The sequence below is a fragment of the Saccopteryx leptura genome, chromosome 4 (assembly GCF_036850995.1).
Source record: "Saccopteryx leptura isolate mSacLep1 chromosome 4, mSacLep1_pri_phased_curated, whole genome shotgun sequence".
In the NCBI taxonomy this organism is placed as follows: Eukaryota; Metazoa; Chordata; class Mammalia; order Chiroptera; family Emballonuridae; genus Saccopteryx; species Saccopteryx leptura.
In genome coordinates this window covers 204,376,346-204,401,351 of record NC_089506.1, presented here as the reverse complement: position 1 = coordinate 204,401,351, position 25,006 = coordinate 204,376,346, and the positions used below count along the sequence as shown (strand labels likewise).

General features: G+C 48.0%; 1 protein-coding gene across 1 annotated transcript in view; it reads left to right on the top strand.

Moving 5' to 3' along the window:
• Window positions 1-1,073: 1,073 nt before the first annotated feature.
• The window catches only part of SNX29 (sorting nexin 29), a 563,948-nt gene continuing 540,015 nt past the window's right edge, over window positions 1,074-25,006 (top strand). Inside the window, exon 1 of the mRNA XM_066382590.1 lies at window positions 1,074-1,153. Coding sequence (XP_066238687.1) covers window positions 1,147-1,153 — 7 coding nt within the window. The 5' untranslated portion in view covers window positions 1,074-1,146. The remainder of the gene's footprint in view (window positions 1,154-25,006) is intronic.

The following is a 25,006-nucleotide window of genomic DNA, read 5'->3' as shown; positions in this document are numbered from 1 at the left end:
ACAAGTTGATGCTTCTCTTTCTCTCTCTTTCTCTCAACTCAATGGAAAAAAAATAAAAAAATTAAAAGAAAAATATCCTAATCCAGACCATGTCACTCCTCTGCTTAGAGAGAGAGACAAACAGAAAGGAAGAAACATCAACGCATAGCTGTTTCATTTTAGTTGCTCATTGACTGCTTCTTATATGAGCCTTTACTGGGGGCTCCAGTGGAGCCAGTGACCCTTTGCTCAAGCCAGCTACCTTGGGTTTCAAGCTAGCGACCTTTGGGCTCAAGGTGCGGAGCCTGGCTCAAGCTGGGTGAGCCCATGCTCACCGTGGTGACCTCGAGGTTTTCAATCTGGGACCTCAGCGTCCTAGGTCGAGGCTTTATCCACTGTGCCACCACCTGTCACACTCCCCTGCTTAAATTCTTGCAATGGCTTTCTATTCCCTTATCTACTTAAGAGTTACATAGAAAAGTCCAAACCTCTTACCATGGCTTGCAAGACCTGCCACCTACCTTTTCAATCATCTCTCTCTCTCACACACTACCCTTTTCTCACTCACCCTCTCTCTTTAGTCAACACCTCCAGGCAAGACCTTTGCACTTGTTCCTTTTGGAATACTTTTTTCTGTGGATCTTTCCCAGCTGTCTCCCTATCATCCAGATCTCAGCTCTAAAGTCGTCTCCTCAAAGAGGCCTTCTGGGACTGCTCATCTCCCATCTCCACGCTTTGGCCCATTACTATCTTTAAGTTTCCTTTCTTAGCTCCTACCGCTGTCTGGACCGTGTCATTCCTGGTACATTGTCTGGCTTTCCGGTGAAGGGGTGAGGCCAGGTGTGCAGGGAAGGGTCCTGACCAACCCCGGGGCACCCCAGGACTCGCTGACCGCTGTGTGTCCCCATTAGGGCTCCGGTCAGCACGCGACAGCCCCCCAGGCCGCCAACGCCCAGTGGAGTTCAGACTCCCGCACCCCGCGCCCCTGTTTACTTTCCGGGTCGGGGGGCGGGGCCGTAGGGCGGTGGCGCTCCACTTCCGGGGCGGGGCGGCCGGCGGGGCGGGGCGCGCTGTCGCCCGGCCTGTCTCGGAGCTCAGCGGCGGCTGTGGCGGCAGAGGCGGCAGTGGCGGCTGCACGGCGCAGGCACCGGCCCGGAGAGCGGCACCATGAGCGGTGAGTGGCGGCGTTGCCGCTGTCACCCGCCCCGGCCGCCCCGGCTCCCGCCGCTTCAGCTGCACACTCTGGCCCCCGAGTCCCCTGGTCCGGCTCCCAGACCCCCGTCCCATCGCTCCCTGTTTCCTAAGCCCGTGCACCCTCGTTCCTGGTCCCCGGTCGCCCGCAGTTCTCTGGCGTCCCGAGTCCAGGCACTCCCAGCCCCTGGGCTCCTGTCCATCACTTAAAACCAGCTCTTTGACATCGGTACTCCAGCCCGCCAGCCCCTCCCAGCTCTCCGAGCCCCCTGCCCAGGTCACAGACCCCCAGTTCTCAGACCTGTCGTGTCTCAGTTCCAACGAACTCTTCGACCCCCGAGCCCCAGTTCCAATACAGGGTCCCCTTGCTCCCCGGTCATCCCCAGCACTCAGGCCCCTTGTCTCCAGTGACTCGAGTGTCTTCTGCAGACATTCTTAGTTTGCTGAGCCCTGAGCCCAGTGTCCCCGTAGCTCCCGGTCCCCAGGGAACTAGGAATTCTCCAGCGTCTTTGTTTTCCCGTCCCCAGTGGTTCGCTGTTCCAGTCACCAGTTGTTTCCCACTTACTTTGTTCCCCACTTTGGTCCTTGGTTCTTAATATTTTGATTATTTCTTTTCCATATTCAAGCCCCTTCATTGTTTTATTTTTTATAGCATTTGGGATCTCCCTTGACTTGTCCTGCAAGCCTTCTCTTGTGCAGTGTTGAGCCCACCTGGGGACCATCGCTCGCCCTGCACAGTCAGTCCACCCTTCTCCCTCCCACGAGGGGAGGGGACTGGTTTTGGTGGGCAGCGGGGAGGGAAGGAGGGAGGTGTGGGCAGCCATCCTCAGTGTTTCTGAAGTTTAGTCCCTAGACCTGGAGGGGCATTCTCAGTCTTTGCCTGTGTTGGTGTTCTGGTGCTAAGTCATTCCTGGGTGTTGCATGTGGAGTGATAGATGGGAGTGACTCAGGGAAGCCTCTCGGCTCACCCTGACCGGGATCTGGATTCGCTTAGGAGGACCCGCCTACCCTCATACTGACGTTTTCTCTTCACTGAAATGTCCAGCCCCTTGGCCCTAGCCTTTTTCACCCAAGCATTTCTGGAGGTCGAGAGGGGGCAAGGCGAAGGCAATACATTTCTCTTCATTTTTAACTTTTAAATGATCTTGTGGGGGTTTTTTTTTTCTTCAAGTTATGTGCTTTTGTTCTTGCTATGCAAGAGCAAAATTTGTGAAATTGATGGTCCTAAGGAGGGAGCAGGGGATGGGGGGCTCTCCTGGGAGATAGTCCATCTTCTGTGTCCAGAGGGAATAATTTTTGTCCTAATGGAAGTTTATGGTCCTTGAACATTAGTGATACCACAACAAAGATGTGATGAACTCGTTTCTACCCAGGAGGTAATATAGTCTTGTATAAGTTCAGGCCCTAGGTTCAAATCCTGGCCCTGCCACTTAAAGTTGTGCGAGTTAGAGTAAGCTTTACTTGATCATTCCGGAAGTCCTAGGAAAACGGGGATAAGTAATAGTACTTGACTCCTGCTGTTGCAATGACCAAATAACATTATGCAGGTGAAATGATTGGTACTGTGCCTCTCACGTGGTCAGGAACTTAGAGCTGTTATTGTTTCCATAAGGACATGGGGTTTAGGTGGGGTTGTTTTGTGGCCCAGTTCTGGGACAAGGGCTGGGTTAGGTACTCCCTGAAAGTCTTTTCCTTTTAGTGTGACCACGGAGGTTCTGCCTCAGGCTCACAGTTCTGCTTTCATCATAGGGTTAAGTGAAATTGACACGCCAGGGAGAACTTGATTAGTGTATCTTTCAAGGAACAACTTAATATCAAATATAAGAGTTTTAAATTTTAATTAAAAAAATAAAGTCTAAGGCCAAACACATTACAAAAGGAAACCAACAGGTGGCTTTTTTTTTTTTTTTTTTTTAAAGGAAAAAGCATTAAGAATGAAAGCCTTCTTTTGGAAAGATTGTAATTGAGGCAGAAAAAGTGGTTGCTTAGGATGGAAGGGGAAATCTAAGGTATTTTCTTTTTTTTTTCTTCTTTTTTTTTTTTGTATTTTTCTGAAGCTGGAAACGGGGAGGCAGTCAGACAGACTCCTGCATGCGCCAGACTGGGATCCACCCGGCACGCCCACCAGGGGGCGATGCTCTGCCCATCCGGGGCTTCGCTCTGTCGCGGCCAGAGCCACTCTAGCGCCTGGGGCAGAGGCCAAGGAGCCATTCCCAGTGCCCGGGCCATCTTTTGCTCCAATGGAGCCTTGGCTGCGGGAGGGGAAGAGAGAGACAGAGAGGAAGGAGAAGGGGAAGGGTGGAGAAGCAGATGGGCGCCTCTTCTGTGTGCCCTGGCTGGGAATCGAACCCGGGACTTCCGCACGCCAGGCCGACGCTCTACCACTGAGCCAACCAGCCAGGGCCATCTAAGGTATTTTCAATATTTTTTTTTAAAAGTAAAACTCTATTTCTTCAAATTATAAACAATACACATACAAGTTTTCATTTCTTGAGAATACAGTTGAAATGGTTTTTCCCACCTGCTGAATTGATAATGGGCACACAATAAAATAACATGGCATGGGAATATTTTCCTCTTTTTTTCATTAATAGAAAGTTGCAAACATCAGGGAAGTGTAGCAAATAGTCTTTTGAACAATTATCAACTCATAGCCACTTCACCTACATACCTATTTACTTTCTGTCTAGTGCCTCAGATTATTTTGAAGCAAATCCCAGACACTGTATCATTTCATCAGTAAATATTTTAATATGTATCTTTAAAATACAGGTATATATTTTTTTAATTTTCTTTTTTTAAATTTTGAAGTGAAGTGAAAGGCAGGGAGGCAGAAAGACCAACTGCCACATGCGCCCCAGCCGGGATCCACATGGCAAGTCTCTATGGGGGGGGGGGTGCTCTACCCATCTGGCTCAGGTGCTCCACTGCTTGGCAACCAAGCCATCTCAGCGTCTGAGGCAAGGCCACGGAGCCATCCTCAGCGCCCAGAGCCTACATGCTGGAACCATTGGAGCCTTGGCTGTGCTGTGGAAGGGGAAGAGAGAGAGAGAGAAAAGGAGGAGTGGGGAAGGGTGGAGAAGCAGGTGGGTGCTTCTCCTGTGTGCCCTGACTGGGAATCAAACCTGGGACTTCCACATGCTGGGCCAACACTCTACCACTGAGCCAACTGGACAGGGCTGTAAAACACAGGTACTCCTTTTTAAAACCACCACTCCATTTCCGTGTCCATAGGAAATTAGCAATAATTCATTAATAGTAGATATTCAGTGTTCAGATTTTCATGACTGCTTTATCATTTTATTCTATAGTGTATTTTTTAAAACTCAAGATCTAAATAAGGTTTAGATGTTTAATTGTTATATTTTAGTGTTTACTATATTCAGAGTTCTGCAAACATCACCATAATCAATTTTAGAACATTTTCATTATTCCAAACGAAGCCCTGTACCCATCAGCAGTCATTCCGCATTCTCCCTTCCTTCACCCCCAGGCAATCACTAATCTCTTCTCTCTCTGAATTTCTTATGCTGGATATTTCATATAAATTAATCATACAACACGTGGCTTTTTGTATCTGGCTGTTTTTACTAGGTACGTTTCCAAGGTTCATATTGTAGTGTATATCTGTATTTAATTTGTTTTTGTGGCTGAATAATATTACATTTTATGGATATGCTACAACTTTTTTTTGGGTATGTGTGTATGTGTGCAGAAAAAAGGAGAGACTTTATTCAGGTGAACAATTTGCAAACCAGAGAAGTGCAGCCACCAGCAGAAATTGAGAGTGCATTTCATTAAGACAAAGGGGAGGCCCACTTAGAGATTAAGTGCCCAAATTGGTCACTGATTGGTCCATTTTTATGCAAACTAGGATTTTAAATTTGCATATTAATTGGTTCCAAATAGCTTTGTTCTGATAGGTCAGAATCACATATCCTGATTGGTTATATGGAGCCACTGATTGGTCAATAAAGATGCAAATGAGGATAAAGCTGTGCAGCTCTTATTGGAGGGGGCAGGTCTTGGCCCATTGGTCAAAGTACTATTCCAGGAATACCTTTATAAGGTTCAGCTCAGCTGGCAGGAACACAGTGCAGGAGGCTGGCAGCTCAATCTGTGGCTTTTCCCTGAAATGCAGTGCGCACGTGAGGCCTCTGTCAGCAATGCCTGCTAAACTCTGGTTATGAATTTGGGGCCTGTTAACCCCTAGGAGTCATTTTTGGCAGGTGTATTCCTTCTTGGGAGGGGGTCAACAGTTATAACACAATTAGTGAATATTTATTGAGTGCTTAGTCTGTAAGGCACTAAGCTTTATCTGCATTACATTTTTAAATCCTCACAGAAACCTAATGAAGTAGTTATGTTATTATCCATCTTTTACAAATGATAAAACTGGAGCATAGAGCCTGACCAGGTGGTGGCGCAGTGGATAGAGTGTCAGACTGGGATGCAGAAGGACCCAGGTTCGAGACCCCGAGGTCGCCAGCTTGAGCGCGGGCTCATCTGGCTTGAGCAAAAAAAGAAAAAGCTCATCAGCTTGGACCCAAGGTCGCTGGCTCCAGCAAGGGGTTACTCGGTCTGCTGAAGGCCCGCAGTCAAGGCACATATGAGAAAGCAATCAATGAACAACTAAGAAGTCGCAACACGCAACGAAAAACTGATGATTGATACTTCTCATCTCTCTCCGTTCCTGTCTGTCTGTCCCTGTCTATCTCTGCCTCTGTAAAAAAACAACAACAAAAAACTGGAGCATAGAAAGGTGAATACCTAACTTGCCAAAATTGGCATATCCAGCATTCAAACCCAGCATCCAAAAAGGAGTGTAACATAGGTGTTAGAGCGAAACAGTAAGGCGGGAAAGGTGTACTATGCAAGTGCAGTCACGCAGAGCACCGAAGACCCATTTATTGTAAAACAAGCAGAACTCTCTGTGATTAAACCCAGATACAGAGTGTACAGGCCTGTTGGCTATAGCAGCACGATTTATGACATTGTTAGAAAGGTTTAGAGCAGGGGTCCCCAAACTACGGCCCGCGGGCCATATGCGGCCCCCTGAGGCCATTTATCCGGCCCCCGCCACACTTCCAGAAGGGACACCTCTTTCATTGGTGGTCAGTGAGAGGAGCATCCTGTGCTCTTGGAGTACTGTATGTGGCGGCACCGCAAAGCGCGGCGTCACTCACATACAGTACTACTTCCGGTGATGCGGGACGCACACATCACAGCTCCAGAAGCATGTCATATCACTTGTTACGGCTAGCAGTGACAAATATGGAACCGGACATTGACCATCTCATTAGCCAAAAGCAGGCCCATAGTTCCCATTGAAATACTGGTCAGTTTGTTGATTTAAATTTACTTGTTCTTTATTTTAAATATTGTATTTGTTCCCGTTTTGTTTTTTTTTACTTTAAAATAAGATATGTGCAGTGTGCATCGGGATTTGTTCATAGTTTTTTTTATAGTCCGTCCCTCCAACGGTCTGAGGGACAGTGAACTGGCCCCCTGTGTAAAAAGTTTGGGGACCCCTGGTTTAGAGCCATCTCAAAGAGAATAAATAAGAGGGATGGACCGTAACCAGGAAGGGGTCAAGAAACTGAAGGGAAAGCAGCTTCACAAACCTCTTAGGTTTCCATTTAGGATGCCTCACACCACAGATGAGTGTTTGTTCCAGAACACATTTAGTGGGGACAGGAAGAAAACTTTTCTGGTCTTCACCTGCCCTACAGGACTTGGCCAGAGATCCGGAAAACTTGGCCATAGCAAGGATTAGACCAGCTCAGCCATGTTGTGAATCTTCTGTTGTGTCTATAAGCTTTCCTGCATTCACTGTATGGTGAGACTGCCCTTCCAGCGGCTCCTCTGTGCTCTATGAGAAAGGAGCACCAAGCGTGGCTCTTACAGCGCTGGCCCCGCAGAGAGGGCCTCTCTCCCTGCGGGCTGTCTGGGGCCTGGCCCCGCAGAGAGGGCCTCTCTCCCTGCGGGCTGTCTGGGGCCGGATGGGACCGCACTCTGACTGAAGGCCTTCCCACACTCCTCACAGTGGGACTGCTTCTGTATGTTGTGGATTCCTCAGTGATGAAAAAGACCAGAGCTCAGGTGCAAGGTTTTCCCACACTCATTACTTTCAGAGGGCCTTTCTTCAGTGTGACTTCTTCGATGCCAAGTGAGACCTGAGGTCTGAGCAAAGCTCTTCCCATATTCATGGTTGAGTTGTCCTTCTGAGGGGTTTCCCCAGTGCCCTTCTATCTGACCCATATATTTAGTAGTTTCTCCATGTCAGGGACTCTGGTGTGACACCTCTCAGGTCTTTCTACAAAGCATTCTCCCATGTGGCTCCACTATCTCAGGGAAGTTTTTTCTTTTTTTTTTTTTTTCTTTTTTTTTTTTGTAGAATAATAAATGGCTTTATTGAGTACAGAGCGCACACCCCGCCCGGCAAGGTTCCCTGGCCCCTAGGAAAGAAAGATGGAGAAAATGGAGGCTAGGGAAGTTGCCTAGGGAAGTTTTTTCTTTGCAAGCACCAACTCTCTGTCCTTAGTCCTGGTCGTTCTGTCTCTACGACAGGATGGGACCCCTGAGCAGGGTCCCATGTGAGCTGGGGCTCCTCAAGCTGGGACTGGGGGCTCAATGGTACCTGCTTTCCTGGAGCCACAGTCTCCTTAGAGGGAACTTACCTATGTCTACAGGCTGCCATCATATGCTGTGGCTCATTGAGCTCTCTCCCCAGATCCTCCATCAGACTCACCGCTCTCTCCCCTCCCCTCTCCTCCCCTTCCCTCTCCCCTCCCCTTCCCTCCCCCCTCCCCTTCCCTCCCCCCTCCCCTTCCCTCCCCCCTCCCCTCCTCTGTGCAGCTCTTATTGGAGGGGGCAGGTCTTGGCCCATTGGTCAAAGTACTATTCCAGAAACACCTTTATAAGGTTCAGCTCAGCTGGCAGGAACACAGTGCAGGAGGCTGGCAGCTCAATCTGTGGCTTTTCCCTGAAATGCAGTGTGCATTCCCCTCCCCTCCCCATCAGTGCTGCTCCCACACCCGTGCCTTGGATATGCCTCATTTTGTTCATCCCTTCATCAGTTGATGGACGTTCGACTTGTTTCCACTTTTTGGCTACTCCAAATACTGTGGTGAACATTCACATAAAGTTTTTGTGTGGGTATGTTTTCATTTCTCCTGGGTATACATCTAAGAGTAGAACTACTGGGCCCATTTGAGGAACTTTGTGTTTTCCAATGTGGCTGCACCATTTTTCTTTCCCACTAGCACTGTTTGAAGGTTCTGGTTTCTGCACGGTCTTTATTTCTTTTTATTTTGTATTAAAGATTTTATTTTTATTTTAAAAAATTTTTATTTAGTGAGAGGAAGGGAAGCAGAGACAGACTCCCGCGTGCGCCCTAACTGGGATCCACCTGGAAAGCCCATTGGGGGCGATGCTCTGCCCATCTGGGGCCCTACTCCATCGCAGCTAGAGCCATATTTTAGTGCCTAAGGTGGAGGCCATGGAACCATCCTCACTCAGCGCCTGGGGCCAACTTGCTCTAGTCCAGCCATGGCTGCAGGAGGAGAGGAGGAGGAGGAGGAGGAGGAGGAGGAGGAGAGAGAGAGAGAGAGAGAGAGAGAGAGAGAGAGAGAGAGAAAAGCGAGAAAAGCGAGATGGGGAGAGGTGAAGAAGCAGGTGGACGCTTCTCCTTTGTGCCCTGACTGGGAATCATACCCGGGACATCCTCACACCGAGCTGACACTCTACCACTGAGCCAACCAGCCAGGGCTATTTATTGATTTTAGAGAGAAGAGAGAGAGGGAAAGGAGGTGGGGGAGGAGTGGGAAGCATCAACTTGCTGTTTCTAGTATGGGCCTTTATAGGGCAAAGCCTAGGTTTTGAACTGGCGACCTCAGCGTTCCAGTTTGATGCTCTAACCACCACACCATCACAGGTCAGGCTGCCCAGGCTTTTTGATAATAGCCATTCAAGTGACTGTGAAGTGGTGTTTTTGTGGTTTTGATTTGCATTTCCCTAATGACTGATGATATTGAGCATCTTTTCATGTGCTTATTGGCCACTTGTATATCTTTTTTGGAGAAATGTCTGTTCAGATTCTTTGTCCATTTTTTAATAGGTTGTTTTTCTTTCTGTTGAGCTGTAAGAAGTCTATATAATCTGGGTACATGTCCCTTATCAGACATGTTTATAAGTAAATATCTTCTCCCCTTTTGTGGCTGTCTTTTCCCTTTCCTGATGGTATCCCAAGCACAGTCTTTTTTTTTTTTTTTAACTATGGATTCCTTTTTTATCTCTCTCTTTTCCTCCCTTGCAATTTTTGTTGAAGGAGACATTTTATCCTGTAAGGTTTCTTTGTAGGATTTTTGCTGATTGCATCCTTTTGGTGTGGTTTGATGTGTTTCTAGGTCTCTTGTATATCCTATAAGTTGGCAATTAGAGTCTGCTGTATTTTGAGTTAAAATGCTTGGGTGGACTCAGAGGTCAGATGGGTTCAAGGCCAAATATGCTAAGTGCAAATAACCAGGAAGTGGGATGGCTCTAGGAAGTGCATACACAAGATAAATGGGTATCATGAGGCCAGAAACAAGTAAGATGACCATTAATAAGGTCACATGAAGGAAAACCTCAAAGATGTTAAAAAGAATAAAATGGATTTATATACATCACCATGGCTATATCTTAACATTAACATTTTCTAAAAAAAAAAGTAGAGTGCGTGATTATACCTTAAATATATACCTCCATGGACATTAATGCATGTGCATAAAACTGTGTTTTTGGACTCATATATAAATTATATATATATATGTATATGTGTATATATATATATATATACACATACACATATACATAAGCAAATGGTCAAGGTGATAGTGGTCATTATTTGTTTTTCTGTAAAGAATAGTAGTTAAGAATACTTGATTAGCAGCCTCTGCAAGCTAAGGAATTCTGATTTTCAGATAATACTTTTGCTGTCATTGGGAAAGTAAACTTGTAGGGCCAGAAAGTCATGATTCTCAAGCATTGTCTTATGTAAGGCTTTATCTTTGAAGCCCCTGATGCTCTTTTTATTCAGTAATTATTCTGTAGAGAATTCTTAAGTTAGAAAGACACTTAGCCCTGGCTAATTGGCTCAGCAGTAGAGCATCAACCCGGTGTGTAGAAGTCCCGGATTTGATTCCCTGTCAGGGCATACAGGAGAAGCACCTATCTGCTTCTCTACCCCTCCCCTCTTCTTCCTCTGTATCTCTCTCTTTCCCTCCTGCAGCCAAGGCTCCATTAGAGAAAGGTTGGCCCTGGGCACTGAGGACAGCTCCATGGCCTTAGCCTCGGGTGCTAGAATGGCTCCAGCCGCAATGGAGCAACGCCCCAGATGGGCAGAGCATTACCCCCTGGTGGGCGTGCCGGGTGGATCCCAGTCGGGCACATGCGGGAGTCTGTCTGACTGCCTCCTCACATCTAATTTTGGAAAAATACAAAAAAAGAAAAAAGAAAAAAAAAAGACACTGAAAACCCCATTTCAAGGGTGGGGAAAGCCAGATCCAGAGAAGTCAGATAATTAGTGGAGCAGACAAGCTCTAAGGCAGGGGTCAGGAACCTATGGCTCACCAGCCAGATGTGGCTCTTTTGATGCATCTGGCTCACAGACAAATCTTTAATAAAAATAATAATAACGTTAAAAATATAAAACATTCTCATGTATTACAATCCATTCATTTCCTACCGCTCATGTTCATGGTTGCGGGTGGCTGGAGCCAATCACAGCTGTCCTCCGAGACAACACTAAATTTTTATTGAATAATGCGTAACATACACTGGGTCGTTGTATGGCTCTCACAAAATTACACTTTAAAATATGTGGCGTTCATGACTCTCTCAGCCAAAACGGTTCCCGACCCCTGCTCTAAGGGCTTGATAGGCCAACGTTGGGCCTTAGTAGGTCATTTACTACTGATTTGGCCTGATGTGTATGTACATTTTGGCAGCTTTTTCTTATTTTCTGGAATGTTGAAGGTCATGGTTTTCTCTCTGGCATTGACTGGGTCATCTCCACCAGTGGCTTATATTTGGAATAAATAATAAGCCGAAATGAGTGAATGGAAAAAGGAGTATTTGTGGTTTTCATTGAAGGTAGGCAAAGTGATGATATCTATATCTATCTGTATATATATGAAGGCACTGGGTTGCTCTGTTATGGCAGATTGTAAGAAGTGAGTGTTCCACCATCAGCACATAGTTGCCCATATGCCACATGAGCAAGGGGCAATAGACTCAGTCCCATTGACACTGACACTCCTTCTCCTTGTTGCATGACTGTGCCTGGGTAACCAATAGAAAGTCAGGTTCTTGGAGTTCTTAAATATGATTTTATGGCCTTTAGTCAATTCTGGCAGTGGGAACATAATTCCAGATAAAGCACCTGCCATTCTGCCTGCCACCATCTTGTCTATGCACATACTATGCATTCTCCATGGAATGATATCACCCCTGGGGGGAGGCATGAAAATGTTACTGTTATGTATAGACCACAGATATGCAAGCAGTACATAAACTGATGTAAAATATATCTGTGGTATTAAAATTTCATGGAGGGGACAGTTAAAAAAGGTCTGAAAAGGCTCTTAAGGGGGAAAGTAATAATAAAAAGGTTGCAAAACACCTATGTAGGCTACAGTTATTTTACTATTATAATATAAATTTGCATTTTGCTTTTACCCTTGACATTTCTGCATAAACTTCAACACACTGATGTGTGGTCTGCATATTGCTCACTGTTACAGACTTCATAGTCCATCAGTAACCCATCGTCTTGTAGCATACTTCTTCTTGACTCTTCTTGTGGAGACTTAGACGATTCCCTCCACCTGTTTCTGTTCCTGTGCTAAGTGAGGAAGTGGTGAAATTTTTGTTTAAGGTAGTTTGCCTGCCTTAGATTTTGTCTTTGGGATGATGTTCCTGAAGCAGCATTAACATAAAACTGTTGATCATTCTTTTTTATTTTTTATTTTTATTTTTAAAGATTTTTAAATTGATTTTTTTAGAGAGAGAGGGAGAAAGGTGGGGGTGGGAAGTAGAAAGCATCAACGTGTAGTTGCTTCTTGTATGTGCCTTGACTGGGCAAGCCTGGGGCTTCGAACTGGCGACCTCAGCACTCCATGTCGTCGCCTTATCCACTGTGCCTCCACAGGTCAGGCAATCATTCTTGATTGCTGTTTTTTTCAAAGTGGTTGTACTAGTTTAAAATGCTGCTCTAGTTGAGAGGTTAGCAGAGCCAGGCCAGAAGTTTAGAAATTTAGGGCTCATCATTCTACAGACATTTATTGGATAACATTTTGGTGTATCTTCTGTCACTTAGCAAAGGGCTGTACTCTTGGTGTGTGTTGGAATGAATTGAATGAGCTACTGAAAATGTTTAATTGGAGTAAGGGGTGTGTTAGCCAGGACTCCTCAGTGGCGGAACTTATTTCAGCACAATGGGAATTTAAAGCATCTTGTAATGGAGAAGTGTAGGGACAGGGCTGGCTTCAGGCTCAGCTGGACCAGGCGCTCAGAGAATCAGTGGGACAGCCTTTCTGTGCAGGTCATAGCTCTTCTCTGTTGGCTTCCTCCTCAGGCAGCCTCTCCTCCCTGGAGGCAAGATGGCTACCAGCAGCTCTTGGGTCACATCCCACAATGTATCATCACCCAGGCAGAGTGGACCCTTTTCCCAGTTGCTACACAGAAGTTCTGGGGCTGATTCTTAGCAGTCTCGATGGCCAGGTGGTCATCCTGAAACCTATCACTGTGGCCCTGGTTGGCTAGGTCTGGACCTTATGCCCAGTCCAGGCCCAAGGGTGGCATCTGACTTATTGTCTGGATAGAGGATGAATGGAAGGGGTAGGACTGTATTAATTTGAACAGGATAATGAGAGTGGGCCTCACAGGGAGGGTATACTTGAGCATATATGGGGGAGGTGTGAGGGATTCCTGTTTTTCTTTTTCATTCCTGAGCACAGCTGGAAGGGTAAGAATTTCCTTCCTTCCTTCCTCCCTTCCTTCCTTCCTCCCTCCCTCCCTCCCTTCCTCCCTCCCTCCCTCCCTCCCTCCCTCCCTCCCTCCCTCCCATCCATCTATTTTAAGATTTCATTTATTGCTTTTTAGAGTGGAGAGAGAAAGAGAAAGGGTGGAAGGAGCAAGAAGCATCAACTCAAAGTAGTTGCATCTCATATGTGCCTTGACCAGGAAACCCAGGGTTTAGAACCAGTGACCTCAGCATTCCAGGTCTAGGATCTGCCCACTGTGCCACCACAGGTCAGACGTAAGAACTGCCTTTTACCGAGGTAGGAAAGGCTGTGAGCTGAGCAGGTCTGGGTGTGGGGTGCAGCAGCTTGAAGCCTCTCTTGGAGTGAGGACCCATTCCCCGCCCGATTCCTGCGTGCCTGCCCAGGAGCCCTCCGGAGGCCTGGCTTAGCGCTTCCTGGTCCATTCGGCAGCACCCTGCTGGCCAGCGTTCCCCAGGCCATCTCACTTTCCTTCCCCGTGGCACCATATTTTAGAATCTGCTCTTCCCCCCATCTTAAAAAAAAGGCAAAAACTCCAATGACATTAAAGACTATTGTAAAAAAATAGAATATACGTATAAACATACCTCCCTTGAACACTAAATATTTAGATTTTTAGGTACTTCACTTCTGTCTTTGTTCAGAGCATATGCATTTTACGTAATTGCATTGAGCCTGCATTTGAATTAGTGCTTCCACTTACACAGGTGGGCAAAGTAGGTTTACAGTTGTTCATATGGGAAAATATATAATAGAAGAATAAATAATCACACGAAAATAAAAACTGTGGTGTACTCACAACTGTAAGCCTACTTTTGCCCATCCCTGTATTATAGAATTTATCCATGGTTCTTCTTTTCACGATGATTAGAAATGGCTGAATAATGTTCCATAAAATTGATGTACCCCAGTTATTTAACCTTTCTCCCACGGTAGGAAAAGAAAGCAAATTTCATTTATGATGTTCTAGGATGGATTTGGCAAGCATTTTCTGCAAAGGGCCAGATAGTAAATATTTTGTGCTTTGCAGGCCATCTGCTCTGTGTCCCAGCTACTCATCCCTGTTGTAGGATAAAAGCAGCACAGGCAATGAGTAAATGGAAGGACCTGGCTGTGTTCCAGTAAAAATTTTTTTTTTTTTTTGTATTTTTCTGAAGCTGGAAACGGGGAGAGATAGACAGACTCCCGCATGCGCTCGACTGGGATCCACCCGGCACGCCCACCAGGGGCGATGCTCTGCCCACCAGGGGCGAGGGCGATGCTCTGCCCCTCTGGGGCGTCGCTCTGCCATGACCAGAGCCACTCTAGCGCCTGGGGCAGAGGCCAAGGAGCCATCCCCAGCGCCCGGGCCATCTTTGCTCCAATGGAGCCTTGGCTGCGGGAGGGGAAGAGAGAGACAGAGAGGAAGGGGGGGGTGGAGAAGCAAATGGGCGCTTCTCCTATGTGCCTTGGCCGGGAATCGAACCCAGGTCCCCCGCACACCAGGCCGACGCTCTACCGCTGAGCCAACCGGCCAGCGCCCCAGTAAAATTTTATTTAGAGCAACAGGCAGCAGCTGGATTTGGGTTGGGGTTCTAGTTTGCTGACCCCTGTTCTAGAACACTGCAGGAAACCTCTGTGCTCCATGAGTCTGTGTTTAGGCTGCCATCGCGCTGTGGAGGAGAGAATCTGGACTCCGGCAATCCTGGGTTTCCTCCCGATGGTACACCTGAGCACTTTTCTAGCCCTTACCTCGCTGATCAGAAAAGGGAAGTGAGAGTGAGTGATGAACATATAGCGCCTTACTCAGTACCTGGAAGACAGAGGGACAGTGCCTTTCCTCAATTCCCCCAGTTTTTGGATTTGCTTTTTTTTTGTATTTTTCCGAAGCCGGAAACGGGGAGGCAGTCAGACAGACTCCCGCCACCAGGGGGCGATGCACTGCCCATCTGGGGCGTTGCTCTGTTGCAACCAGGGCCATTCTAGCGCCTGAGGCAGAAGCCACGGAGCCATCCTCAGCGCCTGGGCCAACCTTGCTCCAATGGAGCATTGGCTGCAGGAGGGGAAGAGAGAGACAGAAAGGAAGGAGAGGGGAATGGGTGGAGAAGCAGATGGGCGCCTCTCCTGTGTGCCCTGGCCGGGATTCGAACCCAGGACTCCAGCACACCAGGCTGACGCTCTACCAGTGAGCCAACGGGCCAGGGCCTGGATTTGCTTTTTAAGAACTTACTGCACCAGTACGTTGTTACTGGTGGTTTGTGCCTTTTTCCCCATGGCTTTTACCAGCACTGGAGGATTTCATTTTAAATGTTTCTTGGTCAAGTTAGTAGTTAGGTAATGGTAATATATGGTGCTTAATTTAGTAAGAATGTAACTTGTATTTCTCCAGCCCTGGGGGAAGATACACATTCTCTTCAAAGTGTTTGCACTCTGCCATGTTAGCGTTTTTCTACGACAGAGACAGCAAACTCTGCCGACCGCCTGTTTTGTGAATAGAGCTTTGTTGGAACCCAGCCACCCTTCTTTTACTATTGTCTGTGGCTGCTCTCACACTATGATGGTGGAATGGAATCATTATGGTGGAGATCTCATGGCCCGGAAAGCCTAAAATATTTATTATCTGCTCTTTACAGAAAACGTTTGTTGATCCCTGCTTTGGAGTACATTCTTCGCCCGTTTATAAATTTGCTGTTGACTCGGTCTTGACATCACACTCCCGCTTGGATGGCCTGAGCCCATCTATCTCCAAGTGGAACTGCTTCTCTTTATTGTGTGGTGACAGACAGTCTGCTCTTTTCCCCTGGCCCCGCTGTGCCATTGTACTCCACAGAGCTGGGAACCAGTGCCGCGACTTTGGGAATGAATGGTTGTTCACTTTCTCTGTGCACTATTAGTGCTTGAGCAGACAAAACCGCTTCACTCTGCGTTAGACGCACATGTCTGCTGCGGTGGCCTGGCTCACGCTGGTCTTGTTTGAAGCAGCTACTTGGGGGACTATGGATTCCTTTAAGAGTCTTGATTCAACAGTTGTTGATTTCCTTGGTGAGCAGTGATGCATTAAGGCTTGTTTCCATCCCGAAAAGGCTCCCCACCCAGGGTTGGCACAGGAGTGGGTTTAAGAGTCTCCCTAACCCTTTGTGCTGCAGGGATTAGAGCAGGGGTGTGCGTGGCCGGAGGGAGGCCGCTGAAGCACAGCTCAGAGAGCGGTCAGCCCATTGCTGCAGGGATTAGAGCAGGGGTGTGTGTGGCCGGAGGGAGGCCGCTGAAGCACAGCTCAGAGAGCGGTCAGCCCATTGCTGCAGGGATTAGAGCAGGGGTGTGTGTGGCCGGAGGGGGGCCGCTGAAGCACAGCTCAGAGAGCGGTCAGCCCATTGCTGCAGGGATTAGAGCAGGGGTGTGTGTGGCCGGAGGGGGGCCGCTGAAGCACAGCTCAGAGAGCGGTCAGCCCATTGCTGCAGGGATTAGAGCAGGGGTGTGTGTGGCCGGAGGGAGGCCGCTGAAGCACAGCTCAGAGAGCGGTCAGCCCATTGCTGCAGGGATTAGAGCAGGGGTGTGTGTGGCCGGAGGGGGGGCCGCTGAAGCACAGCTCAGAGAGCGGTCAGCCCATTGTGTCCATGGAGGGTTCTCGGCGGGAAGGTTTCTCAGAGAGGGTGACATTTGAGCCACCCTTTGGGAGGTTGGTTTGTTTCTGGTGGCCCTTTGCAGAGGGACCCCTTTTTCTGTCTGAACTTGAGCTGCCCAAGGTTACCTGTCTTGTGGAGGTGGGAGGGCATGGGCTTTGGGGTAGATGTTGAGTCTGTCACCTCTAAGCTGTTTTTTGGGCAAGTGATCAGTATCTCCAAGCCTCATTCCTTTATCCGGTCGGATGGGGCTGCCAGCATCCAGCTTACAGGTGAATGTAAAGGGTTCATGAGCATCTCAGAATGGAGAAGTGGTAGTAGATCTGGCGTTTAGGTGTGTTATGTTTGGTTCATATAGAGTTGGCTGAAATACTTCTTTAAAAAGACTATAACTAGGTGCCAACTAATTGGAGTGAGCATCTGAGTTCCTGGAAGAGATGGAGCATTGCTGTACCAGTGTCGCTGTGCGGTGCTGTCAGCTGGGGCTGAGTGGCAGCTGCCAGCTCTAAAGGGGCATCTGTCTTGGTCCCCGCAGTCTCCTCCTCACCCTCCTCTCTGCCTCCCTGCCACATCGCTCGTTTGCACTTTCCACCTGACCCCGTGGGCCTGCAGGGGTCTGGTCTTCATCTTGCACGTGCATGCCGCTGGCCTGGATTGGGCAGCTCTCTCCGCTCCCCTCCTCCTTCACTTCTGCTCTCTTTCCATCTCTTTATTTGGAACAGTGGTCGAAATTAAACAGCTAAAGCAACAGCACTAAACTCATTGGGTTGAGAGTCATGCATCCTAGATGCCTGCAAATGTGCCCCAGTATAAATTGTACCAGTGGCAAAAGGTGATGACATACCTGTCCCCTGCAAAACTCTCATGTGGGGTGTTGGTTATAGGGTGAGGAAGATGGGAATGTGATTAAGGTGTGGCCCAGGCTGCTACTGCTGGGGACACCTAATACGTAAATGTCTTAACTACAGCATGGCTGTTAAGTGTGGAAAGGTAGACACTACTGTTCTAAACCCCCTCGTCCCCCATTCATTCTGTGAGGGCAGTGGTCTGCAAGCTGGCCTGTGGGGTAAATCCAGCCAAGGCCTGTTTATGTAAACAGCCGAGCTGATTCATTCATGTATTGTCTGTTGTCTGCTTTGGAGATACAAGAGCAGACCTGAGTAGTTGTGACAGTGACTGTATGGACTGCAAAGGCTAAAAATATTTACTGTCTGGCTCTTGACAGAAGAAGTTTGCCATCCACTATTCTGTGGTACATTAAAGGCTCTGGTTTATTCAGTGAAAACCAGAAACAAATCTCTGAGATAGTGTACCACAAGCTTATGGCAGGGCTTGATAGAAATGCCTTGTTAATTGAAGCTTTGCAGGATGCATTGAAAGAATCACATAGTATTGCCTGACTATGGTGGATAGAACATCAGTCTGGAGCACTGAGGACCCAGGTTTAAAACCTTGAGGTCGCCAGGTTGAATGCAGGCTCACCAGCTTAAACATGGGGTCTCTGGCTTGAGTGTGGGATCATAGTAATGGTCCCATGGTTGCTGGTTTGAGTCCAAAGGTCGCTAGCTTGAGTCCAAACGTCGCTGGCTTGAAGCCCAAAGTCGGTGGCTTGAGCAAGGGATCACTGGCTTGGCTTGAGCCCCCTGGTCAAGGCACATATGAGAAGCAATCAATGAACAGCTAAAGTACTGCAACAAGTTGATGCTTCTCATCTCTCTCACTTTCTTTCTCTCTCTGTCTCTCTCCCTAAAAAAAAAAAAAGAAAAGGCCACATAGTATCTGTCATTGGGTGTATTGTGTTTGTTCTGTAACATCAGTGAATCTCTATTGAGTGTCCACCTGTGCTTCCAGATGTTATGGCTACTGTGGAGATAATTCCGTGCAGGGTGTAGGCGATGGGAGCACAAGGGCCTGGGGCCAGAGCTGGGAACAGTAATGGCGGCAGGCGTGGCTCTCAGAGAAGAGCTGTGTTGGACAGGGCAGCAGAGAAATGGGGTTGCAGCGGGAGGGGCATGGGGGAACGAGCCGTGGCTGATATTAAATTTGGAGGAGATATTACAATATCCTTGCATGCTGTAGGAATTTCATAGATGAGCAAAAAAGTGTAGGAAAGAGAGGGACAGTTGCTGGAGTATGTCCTTGAGCAGGTGAGAGGAGATGGGATTCAGAGCACGGTGGAGGTTTACGTTATTTAGCCTCTCTGAGCCTCATCTCATCATCTGCGAAATGGGATAATCGAACCTACTTTAGACCAGAATTTTCTAATGTCTAATTCTTGACATTTTAGGCTAGATAATTCTCTTTGTGATGTAGGATGTTTAGCAGCATATTGGCCTCTACCCACCCGAAGTCAGGAGCATCCTCCAGTTGTGCCAAAAAAGGTCTCCAGATATCACCAACTGTCCCTTGGGGGTGGGGGTGAAATCACTCTCAATGAGAATTGCTTATCTAGAGCCGTTCTTCAGTAGAGCCCCTTATAAGTAAACCTCCTTGAACTATCCGTATTGGAGTGTGCTGGTTGTTTCCTGTTCAGAGCCTCACTGATGTAGAAGTTAAGGACCTCCACGCATCAAACAGACTGTCCCTGTCAGTGTCATCAGAAATATGAAAGAGAAGTGAGTGTGGGTGGCTTTTCTACTCTGTTGTTCAGTGTGGGGGCTGGGTACTATCTGGGGTCATCTGCCCCACCCACCCTTTGGAGGGTCCTACTGTAGTTGTTCCTTTGGCTTGGGAGGTGCTCTGGGCCAATATTTACCTGTTGCATCCCTTCTCATAAAAATATATTTTTTATTGAGGTGAAATTTTATTGGGGTCAAATTCACATAGCATAATAAAAGTAATTATGGCTTTAATACAATTGAAACAGTTAACAATTGTTAAACTATATATTTAACAATTATAAAATAACCATTTAAAAGTGAACAATTCAGTGGAGTTTAGTACATTCACAATGTCATACAAGCACCACCTCCATCTAGTTCCAAAACATTGTCATCACCCCAAAAGGAAACCCCGCACCGTTAAGCAGTTGTGCTCTGTCCGCATGGGTTTCCTTATTTTGGTTCTCCCCAGACTTGAAAGCACAGCACAAGTTCCCCCGTTTTCAGTAAGCTTCCCCCGGCCGGGCGGCGTGTGGAAGGAGCACTGGCCTAAGAGCCAGGCAGACCAGGGTCAGCCCCGACGGAGCACTGGCATGCGGTGGGCACCCAGAGAACGCTGTCCTCTTTCTCTTTTCTTCCTTGTGCTTAGTGCATTGCGTGGATTAGCCTTCCACCACAGGGATGCCTGGCATGACTTTACCTCTGCCCTTGCATGGGGAGGCAGGGAAATCCCACTATTTAAGTGTGTATGGCCTTGATCAAGTGACCCAACTCCTCTGTGGATGGGACATGTTTACCTTGGCTTCCAGGATTGTTGCAAGGATTAGAGAAGGACTATACATACAGTGCCTGGTGCATCTTGCCCGTTTTCTCCTCCCCAGATGCCAGGGACCCTTTTTACTTTTTTATCCCTCAGGGCAGCAAACACAGAGGCCTAGATTTCATTGCTTTGCCTGTGTTTTAAAGAGAAGGTAGCCGGTTGAAAATAATTGTTAGAGGTCTTATGCCAACAACAACAATAACCATGGCTAATGTGTATAAAGTCCTTGGTATATACTGGGCACAATAACATCCACTCATTTAACAGACCGAGGAGGTGCAAAGGGTTTAGCTCTCTTGCCCATGGTCACATAGCTGGTGGTGTAGGATTTGAACCTGCTCTATCCCATTCTTAATCTCTGGCGGTTTGTGGTAAAGATTAGTGTAGAGTCCTATGGAGTCTAAACAGTCAAGACAACAGGGACTAGGTGAATGATTTTCACACACACTTGTGATTTCTGACTTACAGCCCTAGGGGGTCACTGCATTTCTCCGACAGGTTTGTGGACACCTGACTGTATTTCCTGGAGTGACTTTACGTATTTTATTTTCATTTTGATGGCGACCTCAGAAGAAGTTAAACAGAGGCCTGTTCTGGCTTATCTGGTTGATAGTGTCGCTGAAGGCTGCCCTTGGAGAAGGAAGGAAGGGAGAGCTGAGGTTTCACGGGGGCTCAGCCCTGAACCCGCAGGGGCTGTAGCTGCTGCCCTTGGAGAAGGAAGGAAGGGAGAGCTGGGGTTTCACGGGGACTCAGCCCTGAACCCGCAGGGGCTGTAGCTGCTGCCCTTGGAGAAGGAAGGAAGGGAGAGCTGGGGTCTCACGGGGACTCAGCCCTGAACCCGCAGGGGCTGTAGCTGCTGCCCTTGGAGAAGGAAGGAAGGGAGAGCTGGGGTTTCACGGGGACTCAGCCCTGAACCCGCAGGGGCTGTAGCTGCTGCCCTTGGAGAAGGAAGGAAGGGAGAGCTGGGGTCTCACGGGGACTCAGCCCTGAACCCGCAGGGGCTGTAGCTGCTGCCCTTGGAGAAGGAAGGAAGGGAGAGCTGGGGTTTCACGGGGACTCAGCCCTGAACCTGCAGGGGCTGTAGCTGCTGCCCTTGGAGAAGGAAGGAAGGGAGAGCTGGGGTTTCACGGGGGCTCAGCCCTGAACCCGCAGCGGGGCTGTAGCTGCAGGTTTGTTCCAGGGGTTCAGAGTGAGCAAGATGCAGAGCTGGAGCCAGTGCACTTGACATTGAAGGCCTCCTGGAGCACGTCCGCTGGGACTGGCTTGGGGGAAGCTCTTTTTCTCTCTGAGCCTCAGTGCTCTGGTGACCGGAGCCGCCTTTCCTTCTTTGTCAATGACAAAAGGATAAAAAGCCAATCCTTAATGGCTTCGCCCACACCTGAGGCTCGGCAGGTGGGCATCAATGTGGGATTGGAGGAGTCTTCTTGGCCCTGGCAGGGCTGATGTGTTCTCTTTCTCACTGGGAGGAGGTGAGAGAGAGAGGGGGCCTTGATTGCTCTGCCTGCGAGTCTCCACCTGGGCCCCATGTTGGCAGAGCTGAGAGGGCATGAGCTCATGTGGAAACCAGGGCCCAGGAAGGGAAGTGACTGTCCCTGTCACATGGCCAGCAAGCAGCCTGGCTGGGGTGAGGAGTCATGATGCCCTGTGACTTCCCGCTAGTGCTCCTTCTACTACTCATGGCCACGGGCCTATTGGACACCTCCTGCCGTTGATGAGTGCTCCTGAGGCCACCTGTGCTCCCTCCACAGGAGACCCCTTCTCTTAATCCTCACTCAGGGCTAGGCTGGCCACAGATGCCCATTCTGAGGTCAGGGTTGTATCACTCAAGTGAACTTTCCTCCTGTAGAGAGATGGCAGCCAGGGAGGGGAGTGGTGGGCTGAGGTTGTTCTCTGTAGAGAACAGGTCTTTCTTCCTCCCAGGAGAGGCATTGCAAGGTGAGGCAGAGGAGGCTGCTGACAACTCACCTAGAAAAAGCAGTGGTGGCAAGATACCATAGAAGAGATCTAGGATCGCTGTGCGTGTCATTAGGGTAGGCACTAATTTGTGCTGATCATGTGTGAGCTAGGGACCAGCAGCATCGGCCTCACCTGGAAGTTTGAGAGAGATGCAGAATCCCAGGCCCCGCCCCAGACCTGCTGAATCAGAACCTGCTTTTTAACAATACCCAGGGGATCCGTGTGCACGTGAAAGCTTGAGATTTACTGCACTAAAAATGATCAGTCGTGAGATTTTAATTCTCTTCATACATTTTTTTCCTGATTTGTTTTTATTGTATTTTTTTTGCATGATATTTTTTTACTGTGGTAAATACGCATACCATAATATTTATCATCTTAATCATTTTTATGTGTATAGTTCAGTGGTATTAAATATATTAACATTATTGTACAACTCCCACTAACATCCATTCCGGTAACTCTTTATCTGTTGCAAAACTGAAACTGTGTACCTATTAAACAGTAACTCCCCATTCCTCCTTCCCCCCCAGCCCTCGGCAACCACTATTATACATTTCTCATGAATTTAATTACTCTAAGTACTTTATAGAAGTGCAGTAATACACTCTTGCTCTTTTTGTCACTGGCCTGTCTCACTTAGCATGATGTCCTCGGCATCATCCATGTTATAGCGTGTTGCAGTTTCCTTCCTTTTTGAGGCTGGAGAGTATTCCATTGTGTGACAGACCAGACTTCGGTGATCTGTTCACTCGTTGATGGACACTTGCATTGCTCTCATGTCTTAGCTACTGTGAACATGGGTGTGAAGTTTCTCTGCGAGACCCTGCTTTCAATTCTTTGGGGTCTGTACTCAGAGTGGAATTGCTGGGTCACATGGCCGTTTTATTACATGAGTTGCACTTGTGATCAGAAAAAGCAGCAAAGGCATTTCTGGAGGGGGAAACCTTCTCAGGTTTCCAGCTGGCATCGCCCAAGGGCAAGTAGAGTTGTTGGGTGCCGTACTTGGGAAAAGGAAGAAGGGGAGACTGTCTTCTCTATTCTGGTGTTACAGAAGAACAGAAACGAAACCTTCTGCTACACAAAGAGCAGGATTTACTGACAGACACAGGTGTCAAGAGATGTTTGAGGGCCTTGGGCAGGTGGGAGGTCTCCATCATAAGTGATGCTTCGAGATGGCTCTTATCTGGTGGGAACAATGTGTATGCTGTCCTTTCTCAAAACCCCTTCCAGTAAAATAACGGTGGCAACATTGGGGAAGTCAGCTGCGTTACTGTGTGTCCATGGGGTGTCTAATTACTGCTTTTCTCTCCAGGCCTGGAGTGAAGGAAGAGCCTTGGTAGTTCTAACACAGGAATTTGAGGGGCACAGTCTTGAGTCCGGGTCACAAGTCTACCAGTTATTATTCAAATTAGAATACAACAGCCCATTATCATGGCCCCTGAGACCCCTTGTGGACTGGCCCCTGCCTGCCTGTCTGATCGTATTTCCCCTTTTTGTTCAAGCCGCCGCAGACTTCCTTCTGGAGCTGGAAGACCAGAAGCTAAGTGTGTTCCTGCCTCCTTGGCTCCACCCTGGCTGTTGCCCTGTGTGGAAGCCTGGTCTCCCATATCTTTCCATGGCTGCTGCTTCTCTTTATAAAGGGCTCAGCTCAATGTCCCCTGTGCAGAGAAGCCTTCTGTAACTACCTTGGCTAACGTGGCCCCCTTGCTTCCTCCCTGTCTCATCAGCCCATTCCCCCCCCTGGTATGACTCTCTAACATCATCTCATTTATTTGTTTACTTTGGTTCTATTTGTTTCTTCCTAATAGAACTTCTGCTTCATGAGAAGATGGCTCTTACACACCATTTAACTCCTATGTCTCCAGCCCTTAGAATATCTACCGGGACACAGTGGAAGTTAAATAAATAGTGACTGAATCAATGCACATAGTTGGACATCCTCTCTGAGCCTCAGTTTCCCCATCTGTGGTATGGGGGTCCTAATAGCTGGCTTGCAGGGTGGTTGTGAAAATTATAAGACACAATGCATGCGAGTACTCGGATGAGTGCCTGGTATTCAGGAAGTGCTCAACAGAAGGTCACAGTTGTTATCAATTGTGTGGCCTTGGCATGACTTGGATGAACTGCTGTCCATCTCTGGGGCGATGCCCTGCTGGTACTTTCTGGTGAAGCCCATGTGGAGCTGGCCAGGAGAGAAGCAGCTTAGTGGCAGTTCAAGACCTGTGGTGTGGAACATCTGCTCTGGTGACAACTGTGTTCTGTGACCATGAGGTACATCACAACCTGTAGCCATGTCTCTGTTGGTTGGAGTCACTGGACCTCTTGTGGAGCGTCAGATGTAGCTCTGGCAGTGCTCTGCCTGCTACTCTGAAGTGTCCTTGCCCAGACCCTCTTTAAGTGGAAGTTCAGCATATGTCACGTGTATTGGTTGGAAAAGCTTTTGGCTGCAAGTAACAGCGCAATGTACAGTGCTTTGAACAAGTGGAGTTATTTGTTGTGACAGAGGCAGTAGATTTCTGGTATTGGTTTAGCAGCAAATTGACATCAGGGCTGGTGTGTTTGTGATTCTCTTGGCCTTCCCTTCAGGCTTGTTGCTGCATGGCGGTGAGTTCATGATTAAGGCATGAAGGATGAAAGAAGGAAAGAAGCCATTAACATCTGGTCTTTTATTAGGATGGCATAATTTTCCCAGAACCCTCCCAGTGCACTTCTGCTTACATCTCGTTAGCTAGAGCTCCTTACAGTCAGCCTCATAAAACAGACTTAGAAAAGGAGTAATGAGGTTTGCAGCTTGTATTGCAGTGGCATGGGAAA